Below are 17,565 nucleotides of genomic sequence, written 5' to 3' on the forward strand. Positions count from 1 at the left end.
TTGTCTTTACTATTAATGAATGTCAGCTATCAGAAAGATGCATTTTCGCACAAATTGCTGTGTGGGCAGAACTTCAGTTTCTCTTGCTCTCAGTATTTATGCATGGGAGTGCATGGATACATTGATATAGGGAACTACTGATGTTAAATGTAGTTTAATCAACTAGTCGATGGAATATCCATCAACTAGTCAATAAGAGGGGGAGCTGCATCGGGGTTAGCTCCTAGCCCTGTGAGCTAACCCCGCTGCAGCTCTAGCCTTTTAAATGTATTAAGACCTGGCCGGTTCCTAATACATTTAAAAGGCTGGGGTGTAGTGCGATGGACCCGGTGCGAGCTGGGAATCAGCTGTCCCAGCTCATGCTGGGTTCCTCCCTTCCCCCACTGCGCTTCTGCTTTTTAAATGTATTAAGACCCAGCAGGCTCTTAATTCATTTAAAAAGTAGAAGTCCAGCATCCTGGGACTGGGCACGAGCTGGGAATCAGCTGATTCCCGGTTCGTGCCAGGTCGCCGCTACCCCTACCTCTCCTGTTCCATCCGTGGAGACTATGCTGGGAGGAACAGCTTTTAAGCCAGTTCCCCCCAGCACCAGCTACTGCTACCCCCTTGCTGCATCTGATTAGTCAAGTAGGAAGGAGCATGGCGGAAAGGGATCTAGAGATCATAGTGGACCACAAGTTGAATATGAGTCAACAGTGTGATGCTGCTGCAAAAAAAGCAAATATGATTCTAGGTTGTATCAACAGGTGTGTTGTAAGCAAAACTCGTGAAGTCATTATGCCGCTCTACTCTGCACTAGTTAGGCCTCAGCTGGAGTACTGTGTCCAGTTCTGAGCGCCACATTTCAAGAAAGATGTGGAGAAATTGGAAAGGGTACAGAGAAGAGCAACAAGAATGATTAAAGGTCTAGAGAACATGACCTATGAAGCCAGGCTTCATGAACTGGGCTTGTTTAGTTTGGAAAAAAGAAGATTAAGGGGGGACATGATAGCGGTTTTCAATGAATGGCTCTGGTTCAAATATCTAAAAGGGTGTCACAAGGAGGAAGGAGAAAATTTGTTCCTCTTGGTTTCTGAGGACAGGACAAGGAGTAATGGGCTTAAAGTGCAGCAAGTGAGGTTTAGATTGGACATTAGGAAAAAATTCCTAACTGTCAGGGTGGTCAAATATTGGAATAAATTGCCAAGGGAGGTGGTGGAATCTCCCTCTCTGGAGATATTTAACAACAGGTTAGATAGACATCTGTCAGGGATGGTGTAGACAGAGCTTGGTCCTGCCTTGAGGGCGGGGGGCTGGACTCGATGACCTCTTGAGGTCCCTTCCAGTCCTATGATTCTATGATTCTAGTTGCTTACATCCCTATAGGGAACTGAAACTTTTCAGAAGGACTGTTCTTTCTGTGAGAATACTTGCAAATACTCGTGCAAATCAGTTTTTCTGAAATGTAGGTGGTCAAGCAGCTGAGTGGCCTGAGTAATCCCCTTCAGCAACAAAGTTAGACATAACCCTGCATTATGCATTTCCATTCAGGCAGACTGGTGCACTGATCTCCACCCCACGTTGTTGGTCTATGTTTTAGAAATAGTGTTGCATAATCAATTTCTGCCAGAGATCAGGTTGGGTTTTTGTGGTTAATGCTCTTTTACAAAAAAGTATAAGTGGACAAATTGGTAATGCATGCCAGTTTGTTTCAGATGTAAGTTTTTGAGGTGATGTTATTTTATAAAGTTGACTGTTTTTATTGCAATATGGTACGTTGTTGTGTTAAACAAACCCGTCAGACTTTCTTCTTGTAATGGCCACCCACTTTTCTCAGTCTGAATCACATTATGTGATATAAATTGAAAATATCTCATTTAATGAGAGAATTTTCTAAACATCCATAGCTCATTATGCTTAACCTTCCTCGTTATTTCGTGACATTAAAAATTACTGCACACTGTCCTGTGAAATGTTGCAATTGTGTTGGTATTTAAGGTGCTTGTAAATACTCGTGCAAATCAGTTTTTCTGATGTTTGACTGCAGGGTGAGGTGTGTGTTTATATGCCAAGGGGGAAATGAGATGTATTTTCATGAAAGAGGGTGTAACATGCAAACGCGTGCCAGAACCAAGTAGTTAGAAGCAGTTGTACTGAACTAGTATGAGCCAAAAATGTTAGCAGATGAAAATCACTCAATTCATAAAGAAATAATTAACTTTAATAAATTTTATAAATGCAGTTGATTCAAAGAGCTAAATGGTGGCTTTTTGGTGAGGAATAGTAATAGAAAACAAGACTTTTGTAAGGATCCTATATCAAGTATAGGGTTGAGATTGGCCATCATTTGGTTTCATGCAGTACTGCTAATCTATGAGGTGCTGTTATAAGGTTATTATTTACATACCACTACATATTTTGGTAACGATGATTAAGAGCTTGAGTCATCTTCCATTGAAATAATTGAAACCACTTCATTGGGAGCTAGATTGATTCCTAAATTATGTGGGAAAGCTAATTATAAATAAATACTTTGCATTTATAAAGCCCCTTACAGTCACAGATCTAAAAGCACTTTACAAAGGTGGTGGTCTAGTTTTACAGATGGGGAAATTGATGCAAAAAGGAGGGAGGGTTTTTTTGTTTTGATTTTTATTTTCCTAACATCATCCAGTAACCCAATGGCAGACAGAGCACTTGAATCTAGGTCTCCTGCTTCCCAATTCCCTGCAGTAGCCTCTAAGCTAGGGTGACTGAATATGCGGCTCATGAGCTACATCTGGCCCACAGCCCATTTGTCTGCAGTACGGTTTGGGTTTACAAAGGGCTCAACACGCAGCTTGTGTGTGGTGTCCTTTGAACATGGCCTCCACTGGGAACACACTCCACAATAGCGAGTCAATATAATAGTCTGTTGATATGCATTTTAGTAGTTAAATTCCTGGACTATCATTGCTCATTAAAAGTGCTGTCACATGGGTGGAAATCTGGTAAATATTGCATTTTATTCATATCAGCAGAACTTACTTAAATGGGGCCTGCATGTGTTATAGTCTTGCCTTAGTCTTTGTATTCATGCCCACCAGTGTAAAAGAAGCTATTTGCATATATATTTACATGTATATGCAACCACACTTAATTTGCGGCCCTTGGCATGTGCTGTATCATTGTGGCTCCCAGGGCTTCCAACATTGAGTAGCCCTGCTCTAAGCCATAACAGTTCTGTACTTCTCTATTCTTCCCTGCATTCTCTAGCTTACTATGTGTAGAGCAATTTTACTTGCTTCATCTTTATTTACTTAGATTTTTTTCAAGCATACAACTACAAGCAACCTCCCCATGCTTTGGGGCTCCTAGTATTGAAAAAAAAACAGTGCTTAACAAATGCATTGAACTTCTAAAATCACCAAGAACCACATAATCCTAGTCCATTCCCACTCTGCTACACTACAGTTAGCAGACTCCTCCATTCTATCCTAATCTCATCCTGTCCTCAAATACCCATAAGAAAGGAGAATCTGACACACACAGGCTCTGGCAGAGCCAGGTGTTAAGACCATGTTCCACAGTGAAGGGATCCTCAGGAAAAAGCTTTTGGCAGCAGCAGCTTCTTTTTTATATTGAGGGTGCTTGTCATAGGATGCCACTGTTCTTTTAAGATCAGTGCATCTGTGACTTGTCAGCTGACCCTAGTTGAACTTCAGAAGAGAATGCTTGAGTTTACATAGAGACCCAGATGGGGTAGGGTAGGTGGAGGAGCAGGCATGAGACTTTCATTACTTGTTCCCTGGGAGCAGTGATTCCTGGAGAGCTTAGACTGCCAGAATCCCCTGGGCAGGGAAGCAGGAGCAACTGGACTGTGAGTCCTGGGAGGAAAGGGAAAATGAACCACAGAACTAAATGGCTAAAATCCCTAGAGCGCTCTAACCCAGGGTATGTTGAACAACTGTGTTTGTGTTGATTTGACCTTAGGTGGACAATAAACTGACGTACAGACTGTGTGCATGGCAGTGAGTCCTTATTAAGATAAGAAAAATTCCTGCCTTGTGATAGTGTTTCTGCAGCAACATTTGTGTTACTTGAATACCTACCTGTCCCTTTATGACTTCCAGATTCAGACTTTGATTAATATCCCATGCTCTGGGCAAAGAGCCCAAATGTCCCAGGTTGTAGTGTTAAGTGGAGTCATCAAATCTTGGGTGGACAAAGGTATGAGGAAGTGTGGCAAGATCTATGTCCAAAGCTAATGGCTGTATCATCTTACATGGGGTAGATGGAGAAGTACCCTCTTTACCATAACTGTATTGGGTTGCACGATTTAACAAGACCCCTACATTGCAAACGTAAGGATAATTTTTGTCCCCTAGCAGTTACAGAGACTGCTATAACGCTAACCAATTTCTCCAGTGACTTCCCCACTCGCTACCATGCTCATTCATTTGCTCTGCACTTCTTCCACATAGCACCAACCTCTGTTCCAGTGCACTTTCACTTCACTATCCACATTTTATCCCAAAGATTATCCTCTGACCGCAAAGACCTCTCACTCTTAAGGCCAGATAAGACATGCCTCACTTCCCCTGTGTCTCACTTGAGTTCATGGAAATTGGAGAGACAAGACTCCTTGAATCTTCACCCCGTTCACTTCTCCCTGTATCAAACATACTTATATCCCCCCTCTCCACCACACCCAGGCCCTGCTGCTTTTGAAGCTACATTCCTGAACCTCAACCATTCTTGCGCCTCCCCTACCTAGACATGACAACTGCCAACCCCAGGAGCTACGGGCATCTGTGCCTTAGCTTTTCTTTGAATAGTTGCCTCGTGATTCCCACTTGTGGACTTTGGCTTGAAGTGTTAGTCTTCCACAAGGACAGGCCATGTAGCCTGGGAAGAAAACCATGGATGTGTTTTATCATTATTGCCTTGCTTCTCTGGGTTACAGAGAAGCAATAGCCTCCATTCAGGATTGTGTTCAAAGAAGAGATGTCAAGACTGAGTTGTTTTCTGGTAAAGGAGGGATGGATAAAATATTAAATTCAATCTTCTGCACTTGCCCTTGTCTTTGTATTTCCCAGCTAGACTCTCACAGCATATCTCTCCAGTTCTTTTACATTTTTAAAACTTGATGCTTTTTTCAGATTTAGGGAAATGTGCAAATTTTAATCGGTTAACTATTGTAAACCTGAGAACTTAAAATACATCCCTTATCTTCCATGTGTAAATTAGACAGTTCTGGTAGTAGCATACTTTTTGAGAGCAGTTAAAACTATTTTTAATGTCCTGCTGGTGATAATACTGTAATTTAATGCATAGAGGCATTTTGACTCTGTGTGAGTGATAGTGGGTGTCATTTTGGATTAATGTCAATGAAAAATTCTGGGTTTTGTATATTTTGACACATCCACATTGTATAGCGGCAGCAGTGCGGAGGTGGTGAAGGCAGCATCGTGGAGCCAGTGCTGGGGGGAACCTGCTTTTAAGCCTGCTCCCCCCAGTACTGGCTCCTGCCCTCTCCATCTTGCTGCCTCTGATACAGAGGTAGCAAAGGGGGCAGAATGCGAGTAGTCTACAAGATTAAATAAGCCAAGGTTTATTGTTAATCATATAGTCAACTACTTGTTTACATCCCTAATTTGAACAGTATTTTATTTCCATCATTTTTATTTTACTTTTCTTGACGTGTCTGTTTTCTTATAGAAGACAATCATAAAAGCAGCAGACAAGCAGAGAAATGTGCCCTAAATTCTGCATTAAATGAGAAAATGCCAGAGTACCAGAGTTACACTTTTCTGCCATTTCTCTCTCTCTCTCTCTCTTTCTCTCTCTCTCTCTCTCTCTTAAGACTGTTTCAAATTATACTGGCTCAGACAGTTTGACAAGCCAACAGTATAATGAAAAAAACTAGATAAACACATGGCCATCTGCCCTGTTGTACTTCTGGGGTCTGAGCGAAAGGCCATGGAAGTCAAGAGAAAGATTCCTATTGACTTCAGTGCCTCAATCTCTACCAAGAACATGGCATCATCTCTTGACTGTTTGCTTCCACATTTGATTTCCTGAACCTCTCTTTCTTGTTCTACTCTATGCACCACTGACTGCAAAATAAAGTCACTCAATCCACTTCGAGTGTCATTTTGCTGTCTACGCATAGACAAAGCACAAAGAAAATGGGTGGATCCTAATGAAGGAGATACCAACTGTTTTGTGCTATCGTCTTATTCTTTGAGATTTGCAACCTGCAAAGTGAGTGTAAGCCCTGCATAGTCTACAACCTGCCTTCTAAAAGTCCCTCTTGCATTTAAAACAGTAGTTCATTACTTTAAAAAAAAGTTATGATATATACATTGAAGTGGGCATAATGCTATGATAACTTAGATATGGTAGGCTATGAAATAAAGGATGTAAACAATTTCCAGCCATTTATTTTTTATTAGAGCTTTTATCTTTGTGACTCCTTTATTAGTTGCTATGGATACAGGCAACACAGAGGCTTGCTAATGAAAAATCTATCACACTGATAAATATGTGGTGTATTTTTTGGTCAGATCCGTATTACTTCAATCCTACTATGCTTGACAATTAGTTTTAACAGTGTTGACATTCTTTTAGATAATTAAAAAAGCAGTAGCAATTAATAGTGTATGTTTTTGCCATATGGAGCATTGAAGAATAATTTTAAATACAATGCGATACCAAACAGAAATTGGTATAATTCTATATTAGGGATTGTGTTAACTGGTACAAAGTGTGCTGTCAATTTAAATGCACTCTTTGTTTTCTAAAATTGTTCATAAAAATCCACATTGTAAAGCCAAATTATAAAATGGTATTGGCTAGCTGAGTGTCTTACAATATTGGAGCTATTATGAAAACACACAAACTTCGCTTTCCTGTTACAAATATCACATTTACTATACCAGTCATGAAATATGATCATCTTTCCACCAAAAAAATTAGTATTTCAGAAAATAAATGTAACAACTTATAAATATGATTTATTTCATATTCATTACAGCCACTTTGGCCAGCGAATAGACATTATTTGTTTGCTACAGTGGTTTTCAAACTATTAAAAAAACAGAATTTGCCTGCCTTGTCTTTATTGAAAGAAAGCTTTCTCTGAAGACAATATTTGAGAAAATTATTTAGTTTTATTCTATTATTATTTTGTAGTTGCTTGCAATGTATGACATGTTATGATAATATAAAAGTACTGTCAGCATGATTTTGGAATAGTTTCATTTCCTCATGTGTGTGCCATGGTTCCAGCATTAATTGTGCAAGACCTCAAGCCAATGTTATGAATAGGATGGGAAAAGGAAGTTCAACTTTTGCAGTGAAAAGAAAAACAGTTCTCAGGTAAATTTAAACAAAGTTGGATTTTTGGAGTTCTGAAATAATGACAATGGTTTGGGTAGAAACTAGTGGTCAGAGTGCAGGTGAGAGGCCATCTCAAAGTACATGATACGTGCATTTCTTCATGTGGTTCTGCAATTTATCACATAGATATTGCGGTAATATATGTGGTATCAGTAAAAAGAGATGCTCACTATACTTCTCTCCAGTGCTTTTTTTGTTTATATATATATATATAAAAAGTACCAGTACTCCAGGGGAAAAGTTGTTGAGCTCTGACTGGAGATGTTGGTACTGCATCTGGAGGTGCCAGTACTGTGTACCGGGGAAGTACTGTCACAATAAAAGGCCTGCTGCTCTCTGTTAAAAATGCAGAGTGCTGCATGAAACATCTAGAGTAAATGGCCTGTCCATTGGGTGTGGATGAACAACTGTTTCAGTTGCCCCAAACATCCCCGTTTGTGGTAGAGTTTAGCTGGTGAATCATTGACTTCTCTGTCCCATTCTCAAGATATGACTCCACACACAGATGTTATCTTCTATAATGGACTGTGGTTGTAGGTATCTCCACTGCCCATCCCCCATTTTGCATGTAGCATCCACATTTGTTCAGCTACATTCAGGCTACAGCTACACTGTAGCCTTCTTCCGGAAAAGCTTATGTAAATGAAGCGTGGCGTGGACTATTGCCGTGCTTCATTTGCATAATTAGCAGCCGCTTTTGCGCAAAAACCCTCTCTTACGCACGAGCTGTTCTTCCGGAAGTAGGCTATAGTGTTGCTATAGCCTCAGAGTCTTGCATTCATGGAGCTGAGGAACAGGATTTGACTCATTCATAGTAGTTTAATAATTGGACAGAGGAGAAATAACTAATGAGTGTTATAGTCATGACAGTTTGACACTCTCAGGATGAAGAAAAAGGCAGTGAAAGAATCAGCCTCTGTCTGCCCTATTGATAAAGTACTATATTTCTCCTCTTATTCTTCAGGACTACACTTGCATATAAGTAAATGTTTATAATGTGCTTCAATAAAGATCCTTGAATATTAAACAAACAAAAAACAAACCCTAGGAACATTTTTAAGAATGAATGAATGATGGTATGTTTTGGGTTTTGATGCATTCTAGAATTCTTTTAAAACATTCTAGAAGTTTTTCAACATAATTTAGATATTTCAAGGTATTATTTCCTGTTAATATTTTTCTTTGATAAAAATCGCATGGAAGCAGAACGAAGTTTTACAAACCAATGGTGGTCTCCTAAATGGAAATATCTTTGAGATGTTTCAGGATAGGGGGCTTTGCATTCTAGAACCAACAGTATCCTAAAGGGACTATAAATCATGGACTGAGTTTATTGATCTTGAGAATTTAGTGCTCTGGTTTTAAGATCAGCAACACGTTGATGTACACACACATTCTTCCAATCCTGGGTACAAAGAACTGGGAACAAGGTTCAGATGTATACATTAGCCATTTACTATGACCTACTATGAACTACTGCTACCAACCTAGCTTCCACACAGACTTTGACATTATTGAGCCACATTTCTCTTATGTAATTTGACTAATTTAAATGGAGTTAACTAGAATGTATCCCAGTGTTTATCTGTTTTTTGCACCTATAGGGAGGGCTCAATCTCATAAACATGAATGCATGTGGGTAACTTTACTTACATTAATTCAGTGGGATTACTTACAATTTTAGTTTATCACATGTTCAAGGCTTGCTGGGTAAGGTCATTTTTACCAATTTAGGACACACAAAAAATCCAAGCATTAACTCCACATACCCTGAAAGTGAAAACAGCCTGGCTATATCTACACTGGCAGCTTCTTGCACAAGAACAACTGTTCTTGTGCAAAAACTTGCCTGCTATCTACACTGCATGAGTGTTCTTGCGCAAGTAAATTTACAGTATAGCGTTGTAAAACAGGGCTTCTTCCAGAAGAGTTATTCCTCTCCTCACGAGGAATAAACCCTCTTGCGCAAGAGCTCTTCCACAAGAGGGCAGTGTAGACAGGCAACATGAATTTCTTGCGCAAAAAGCCCCAATGGCTAAAATGGCCATCAAAGCTTTCTTGTGCAAGAGAGCGTCCACACTGTCATGGATGCTCTTGCGCAAAAGCACATGGCAGTGTGGATGTGCTCTTGTGGAAGATTTTTTGCACAAGAACTCTTCCACAAAAGAATTCTTGTGCAAGAAGCCGCCAGTGTAGATGTAGCCCCTTTGTTTTGCTCTTGAACGTTGACAATCATCTTTAATTTTCTTTCAGGTTTTGGGCATGACCAGTGGAAGTCAGGCTGGTTTCGGGGCTCCTACATCCAGGCAGTATGCAAGACAGAAGGTAACTCGAGTAACCCTCAGGGACTTCATCTTTTACATGGAACAGGAAAGAGAAACTAGCCATTCTCTCCTGCTCTACAGAGCTTTGCTTAAATAAAGCCAAGAATTGTATTGGTTTCCTCACAGAGCTCAGCCTGCATTGAAAATTTGTAATTTGAACGTGCCTTCTATTTTTTTCAGATATCACTGTTCCAGTAGTTTGTTTTTGCAAAATTGTCAGACACATGCAATAAATCCCCCTTACATAAATTAAAGAAAGAAATGAAAATGTGCAAAAGGTTTTTAAGGAGATAAAATCTATGGTTGTGATCCATGCTAAAAAATTTTATGGCATTTGGCCATTTTCAGATGAGGGTACACAGATTGGATGAGAAGGCGTTTATACCAGTTAAGGGCCTGATTGCAAATGCTTACATGAGGCATCCCATTGATGACACTGGGCATCTTGCAAGAAGGGTTTGCAGGATTGGGTTCAAGGGATGCTGTTTGTTTTTATTAGCTATATATTCAATTACAATGCTAGCCTTTCCATAACCTCCTAACTTTTCATTGACTAACCAGAGTGATGCCTGCTATCATTTTAGATTACTTATAATTGCCAATTTTTGCCCAGCTGAAAGAGGAGCTGTCCCACACTTGCACAAATTTTATATAGTAATGATTTTTTGCTTTTAGTATTTATTTGCTGATCTAATTCCTGAGTGTATGAAATCTGTGCGTTCAGGTCCCAGCTGAGTTATTTTGATTAGCTTTCAGTTATTTTCTAAATCTGCTCAACCTTTTGCACGTTTGTAGCAGATGCAGTAAAATGAATCTGAGTTGGCTTTTTATTTAAAAAAATTATTTATTGTGAAGAGTATGGTCTAATCGTGGTTTTAAAAGTGAGAGAAAGTATTGTTTAATAAAGATTTTAGAGTATTCTACGCAGATTTTTAAAGTCATTGCCAAAAATAGTTGTCTTATAGAGGGGCCAGTCATACTCTCATTGGAGTCAGTGGAGTGGTATCAAGTCCTCAGGGCCCAAGCCTGCAAGGTTATCAGGGTCATCACAAGTCACTGGGAATTGACCTCACCTTGCATGATCAGACCTTGAGCCCCCGATCCAGAATATCACTTAAACGTGTGTAACCTTCCGCATGCGAATAGGTGTAAGTATTTAAAGTTACACATGTGTTTAAATGCTTTGCTGGACTGGACCATAAGTTACCAAAGCCAATGAGAGTCTTCTTAATAGGTCTTGGATAAGGTACTTAGTAAGCAGGCGAATACCAGTATTAGTTCAGACATAACAGTATTATCAATAACAATGGAAGGGAGACATTTGCTTATTTATATTTTCAATTTTTCCTATGTCGATATTTGCCACTTTTTGAGGCAGTATTTTTTTTGGATGAGAAACAATAGTGAAAGCACAAATAGAACTATCTGTCCAATAGATTTAAAAACAGAAGTTTTAATTATATTTTAAGGTTTGTTAAAAAGCAGATCAAAATTTATACTGCTGCTATTTAGCCAAAAGAGTATTTGTAATGTATTTAAGGCCAGGAAGTGTAAAATTATGTTTTAAATGTATTGATAATTTGTACATATTGTTTATAAACCCTGTGTTTATTAGAATTGTTATTTTGATGATTTCTGTACATATTCGTAAATGCCCCAATTTCTGTGAAAGCATACTTCCTTATTTGTACTTATTTTGTAAAGAAATAAAACAATTTACTAAAGTAACATTTGAGTGACATACAGTATTAATTTATCAAACATTAATTTCAGTTTCACATTGTCTTGTAGTTTATAAGCACTGGTCAAAAACATTTTGCATTAAAATATTAACAATACCCACAAAGAAATACTAAAACTGAGTATTTAATGTTCTGCTGTGCTGATTCTAATTCTTTGTCAAACATCTAATAAAACTGTCAACAAACCTTGATGCTATTAAATACAGCCAGTGAATGTACTCAACATTTGCTTTGTTAAAAATTTGACCAATAAGCACAACATAACATTTTCCTTTCACTTTTTTGTCAGACTTGAGAGCACAGTGGTACAGAACAGTACATGTGAAAGTGCTAGAGAAGACTAAAGTTCTAAAAACCACAATTTCAGTGCTCAGGAAAAGAGATTCCAACCAATTTCATACAGTGAAATTAGATTAAAAAACAAGGCATGTTTACTTTCGATCTTCAAACTAAAAGCATTCGCTGTCTGCACACCACAGTTTTACTAGAGATGTGATGATGGTTTTTTAAATGTTTTACATGGCACTGGGCAATGTTCTTAATCAAGCTGTGCTACTGTGGTTTAGGACAGTAACAGGAATTCACATCAGTTTTTGCTGATATTGCTACTTTAGAATACGGGGATAGAAAAAAGTAAAAGAGATACAAATGAAATTGTAATAAACTTTAAATCAGCGACCTGAAGTCGCTAACTAAAAACATGTCCTAGCTTAACTTTTGCTTTAAAAAAAAGGCATATTTCTCCAACAAAGTGATTGTTTCCATATGTCTTGCTTGCTTCAGTGCTGTTGTGCAGTTAATGTTGTGATGTCATGGCTCAAACTTTCCATCTCAAGTTCTCATTTAACTCAGTTGGAGCAGCCTGGAATCTTTTACGATGCCACCTTACCAAACTGCTGTGAGTACTGGAGCTGCTTTATTGAGCTATAAAAATATGGTGAACTCCAAATTGAAGAAAGCAGACGAATGAAGCCACAAATAGTTCCTAGCTCTTTACATACCACTAAAGCATTCTGCCTATGGGTTTGATCCTGAGTGGAGAAGAGGGCCCTTCACTTTCCCTTTTTACTTTAAATGGAGCTGGAAGACCACAGCCCCTTTCAAGAGGTGCTTTAATATGTTCCTACTGATATAACCCTACATTCAGGCAAAACTCCTGTGGATGTCAGCAGTTTTGCTTGAGCAAGGACTGCAGGGTTGGCCCATATGTCTGAAGCCTGATTGTGCTGTAACTAGAGAAGAACTTTCCTAGATGAATGTTAATGAATGAAACAGTATGCACAGACACAGCCTCCATTTCTTTCTGAATCACCCGGCTCAGGAACTGAATACAGAACTGGAAAATATATAGTAAAGCTAAGGAGCAAAACTGATGCTTAAAGGAGACTTTGAACTGAAGTCAAACTAAATCTATAAAACCAATAAACACTGTTTTTGAAGAGATGGCTACAATAAATTGAACTGAGTCAAAGGCCAGAGGAAATGGAGAGAAAGTTAGTGTTCATTCTACTTGCTGCAGTTTTGATCTTTACTGAAATGTTTATGGTATGAAGTATTGTATAAGAAATATGTATACACAAATACATGACAATTATACGTTAATTTTTTTTACAATATTAAATGTATAATATACAATTCTACAGATATCTTACATAGAAAGGTAATGTAGTGCCATCTTTTCAAATATTGGCAGTACCTAGCAATTTTATTTAGTGTGTCAAACAAGTATAAAACCATGAAATAAAGTAACTTTAATAATCTTTAAAGTAGACAGATTTGGCCAAATGTCTGTCAACAGTTCTGCTAAGGCAGTAGTAGGCCACTAAGCTAAGATTTGTATGAGTGATTTATGATTCTGGGTGACTAATCTGAGACAATTTGAAGAGTTTCAGAGGGCAGGCATGTACTCCATTTTCCAAAAATCTTTGACTCCACGTACAGTCTCCAACATAGGCACCCAAAAATCACTAGACACTTGAAAAATTCAGTATTAAACTTCAGGTCCTAATTTCTGCCCATGTAATCAGATGGCAATAGAGAAACAGAAATGTCAAATACTGCTGATTTTAATACTCTGTCCCTTTCTCTATACAGATGTACTTATGCATCTAAAAACAGTTTAATTAAAATTCAGCATCTACAAAAGTATTCTATAAGTTATTGTGGGAGAAACTAAATTGCGACTAATACATGAATTAGTTATTGAGGACCCAATCATGCTAAACAGCAGTAAACTGGATTTGGCAGAATGCTATTTATATACTTGCACCTGCAAACACAGAACTGTCTCCTGAGTTAAGGAAGCTGAATAAGTCAGAAGATTGATACTGTCTTTGTTAAAGGAACAGTAACCTCCTATAAACAAATGGCTTCTTTATGGTTAAAAATACACAGATACAGGGCAGCTATAAAATCAGTACTTTAATAGTTCAAATTAATAGAAGAAAAAATATCTAAATAAAACCTGACTTGCTCCTGTCAGAAAGAAGGATGGGTCTTTATCAACCTTTGTAAAAATTCCAGGGCCATGAAGAGTAAGGGGTGTCCAAAATGTTTAACATCTGCTCCTGAATGTTTGTTTTAAATATGTTTAGTAAAAAGGATGACTAAGGGTAATAGAACATGCTTGGCAGAACCACCCCTCCACTAATGATGCAAAACACAGAAACTGAGAGAAGAAAACAAAACTGCCATCTCAAAGGAACTATGACTCCACGTTTGGGGCCTGTGCTATACCATTAGATTTCAGATGGCCATATTAAAAAATTCATTTTGTGCTTCCAGATCCCTATTTTTGCACATATTAGCCACAACTAGTCCGCAATTAAAATACTGAGCACCAGATGATTAAGTTGGTCCTTTTCTCATTTTGTATTCTGTACACAGAGTTATTTCAATTGTCAATGTTGTATAAAAATAAGCCATTTGCTAGCACAAATGAGTTACAATCACAGAAACAGAAACATAACATAAATCTATGGAGGTGTAAAGTACATCTGATATGAGAGAAATGTGGCATTCAGACAGGAAAGATAACTCAGTGCAGTTTTTAAGGTACCATCTTCCTTTTGGTGGACCTTACTTCGTTGCCTTAGAATATAACGGAGGGAGGGAAAGAGTGCTGTCAAAAGAACTGTTGTTTCTCCAGCTGACATATTCAGATTGCTTTAATTGGTCTTTCTGCAGAAGCCCAATCCAGGGTCAGTATTTTGGGAAGCTTGGCCTTTTTCAGCATCACAGCTGTTCAATTGAAAGTACATTCCCACAAAGGTCTTGTACACTGGGCATACTCAGTTGTTTCCTCATGAAAAACTGGAGGTTTTTCAAATGTTTCATGTGACAGGTAGTTTTTGAATATCATTAATTGGCAACATAAGTCACAATTTGTTTGCTAATACTGTTTTGCAAATCCTTTCACATAAGGGACTATTAAACACTTCTATGGTTGCAAAGGAGGAAGAGCTGATTCTAGTCCAGGGGTTCTTGCTTTATTCTGATTGTTGGGGTGGGTTGTGGTCTTCTGTCCTCACGACACAGCACATATTCACTGAACTGGGAGGAATCTACCCCACCACCACACGAAGCTGCCACATTAAATCCCTTCTGAAACAATCTTTCGAGCACCTGCAATGTGAAAAAGAGTATAGATTAATTGTAGCCAATTTGAGGTATTAGGGAATAGGATAAAAGCATCTTGAATCAGTGGATCTGAATGATGCATTTGGTCTTTCTAGATCGCATGGAATGAATATTACACAGCTATAATTTTATAACTTATTCTTAAATGACTATACTGTGATTAAAGTCTCGCTTACAGCAAACCTCTGTAGAAAACAAAAATTAATCAAACAAATAAGCACTAGACAAAGCAGTTCAGTACATTATATAGTAAAATACTGGATTGCAGTGATATTGATGCGCTCTCTTACAGGAAAACAACACTAGGTTTAAGTCATAATAACAAGTGCTCATAATTCATTATTAATATGGCAAGTCTCAAGGAAAAAGGGTTGCAAACACTGAGCCTTTCCTGAGCGCAAGTAAGTCTTTTGCGTATCTGAGTGACACCTCCCCGAGCCTTCTAGCTTGAATCACACCAACTCCTCCTCTTCTTGGAATTTAGTGCTGCTTTCAGAAACCATGACTGGGATGGGGAGACTAGATACAGGTGGGTAAGAAAACAGACTAGCCCAAACAAACAGAAAATTGTATTCTGCACATTTTTTTTTCTTTTAAATAAAACTTAGGGTAATTTGGATGCATGAGTTAAAGCAGCCCAGAGGCAGCTTTAATTTGCATGACTGACATGCTGCATATCACCCTTGGCTGGATGATAAGGGTCATGTTTTCACATGGATGAACTGTTGATGAACTATTTCCCCAACATATTAGGTGTGCATACAGGCTTTCAAGCAGCAGGTACAGCTGGATGCTAGTTTCATGTGCTTGTCTTCAACAGACATGGGTTTGAAACCAATAAAAGGAAACCTCAGTCACTCCAGCTGAAGGCTCAACTGAATAAAGGGCAGTAATGTACAAAATCGTCTGCTACACTCCTGTTTACTTTTATTATTCACACTCCAGTGCTACAGGGGGATCTCCACTGTTCTTTTCCTGATGAGGTTCAGTTCTGAGGGTCTGGCAATTGATTAATACTACTAGAGATAGGAACATTCAGTGAACACTCTCTTCCCAATATGCCTAGTGTGGGCTTTAGCAGCAGCTGAGTAGGCATCAGCAATGACAGTATGTATCAGCATAGGAAGAATAGACTTAAGGCAGGTTCCTTGAGCATCTTCCAAAAGGACTAGACACTTTCCATGTACACCCACTGCAGGTGCTGCGCAAGAATCTGGCCTTTGCTACATCTCACTGACTTCAGTGTGGAGACACAGGTGTAAGTGGAAGAATATATGCACGTTAAGGTTTCCCGACTAACAGTGCAAAGGGAATCTGCACGCCTGTATTTGAAATCTGCATCCAAACACTCTTCTAGCCAAACCTTTGTACTGCTACACTGTGAATATTCTTTAGACCAAGCACTATGCAGCCCAAGTGCCACAGAAATGGTCCATAGAGGAAAAAGCTAATCATTATCATCATCAACAATGCCCGTTGGTGTCCGATGCCTCCCTCTCTATTTCCTTACATCTTTCCCTGTCCAGTGCAGAGTGGCTCAGTTTCTGTAACTTTGGAAAGTCAGGCTAGTGTCTTTAGTTTGTTTAAATGAACTGACAATATTTATAGACAAAAAACATTGTTCCTGTCTATTTTGCTACCTATAAACACCAAGGGGACTGTGCCAGAGGCAGAACACTGAATCTGATTGGACAAGGATGTGAACTCAATGTAGTACATCCGCTAGATCAACTGTAGGAGCTTTCCTTTGAGATCTCTAGTATTAGCCACCAGCAGTTCAAATAGGTGAACTTTTGGACGGCAACTAAAGCCTTCTGCTCACTCGCCCAGTTTCTGAAGACTGGCAAAGAAAAGGAAACATTCATTGTAGCTAAGCTTTGCCTGACTCATGCTGTCTGCTCTGATTCAGCTTGCGCTGGGAGCTGCGTCTGGCCTTGGGACAAAGTGATTTGTGTTCTAATAAAGTTACATCTGCCAAATCTCACTGACTTTTGCCCTGATTTTTACAGAGTTTATGTATGTAAGGAAGTAGTACAATTCAAGGGAGGAAAATGCACCCTAGCATCTGAAAACAACAGGCAAGAAGTTAAAGCAAAGAGGGAGAATTTGGGGGTAAAAGTATAATAAAAAAAAGTAAGTCCTACCCCCTTATTCAACAACGGAGAGAGGGGGAAGCAAGGACACAAGCAGTCTAGAGACAAGAAGGGGATGCAGGACACAGTACTGTTTTGTCAGCATTTGTCCCTTCTAAGATGGAAGTGAGATGCTTGTATATTGATCAGGAGTTGCAGGAAAACCCACAGTCTGGGATCTGTTTTTTTAATAGGTATAGACTAGGCAAGGTGGACATTAGAACCACTTCTATAGCAAGTGCAGCATGACATAAGTGGGTTTCCATTTAACTGGAATGAGACTGATTGACACCCATACCAACACTGAGATTTGACCAATCTATTTACTACAAAGTTTAAAAAAAACAGTCAATATGCTTATAATGC

At 38.8% G+C, this 17,565-nt stretch overlaps 2 protein-coding genes across 15 annotated transcripts in view; one reads left to right on the top strand and one right to left on the bottom strand.

Annotated features, from left to right (window-relative positions):
• Positions 1-11,338, top strand: part of LOC102463045 (transcription initiation factor TFIID subunit 4-like) — a 274,989-nt gene extending 263,651 nt beyond the window's left edge. For both annotated transcript variants that reach the window (XM_075940091.1, XM_075940090.1), the window contains exon 15: positions 9,616-11,338. In XM_075940091.1, coding sequence (XP_075796206.1) covers positions 9,616-9,783 — 168 coding nt within the window. In that variant the 3' untranslated portion in view covers positions 9,784-11,338. The remainder of the gene's footprint in view (positions 1-9,615) is intronic.
• Positions 11,339-11,416: 78 nt separating this feature from the next.
• KCTD15 (potassium channel tetramerization domain containing 15) overlaps positions 11,417-17,565 on the bottom strand; it is a 60,355-nt gene continuing 54,206 nt past the window's right edge. For all 13 annotated transcript variants that reach the window (XM_006113824.4, XM_075940094.1, XM_075940097.1 and 10 more), the window contains one exon: positions 11,417-15,052. In XM_006113824.4, the coding sequence (XP_006113886.1) occupies positions 14,897-15,052 (156 nt within the window). In that variant the 3' untranslated portion in view covers positions 11,417-14,896. The remainder of the gene's footprint in view (positions 15,053-17,565) is intronic.

The sequence above is a fragment of the Pelodiscus sinensis genome, chromosome 12, assembly GCF_049634645.1.
Source record: "Pelodiscus sinensis isolate JC-2024 chromosome 12, ASM4963464v1, whole genome shotgun sequence".
Taxonomy (NCBI): Eukaryota; Metazoa; Chordata; order Testudines; family Trionychidae; genus Pelodiscus; species Pelodiscus sinensis.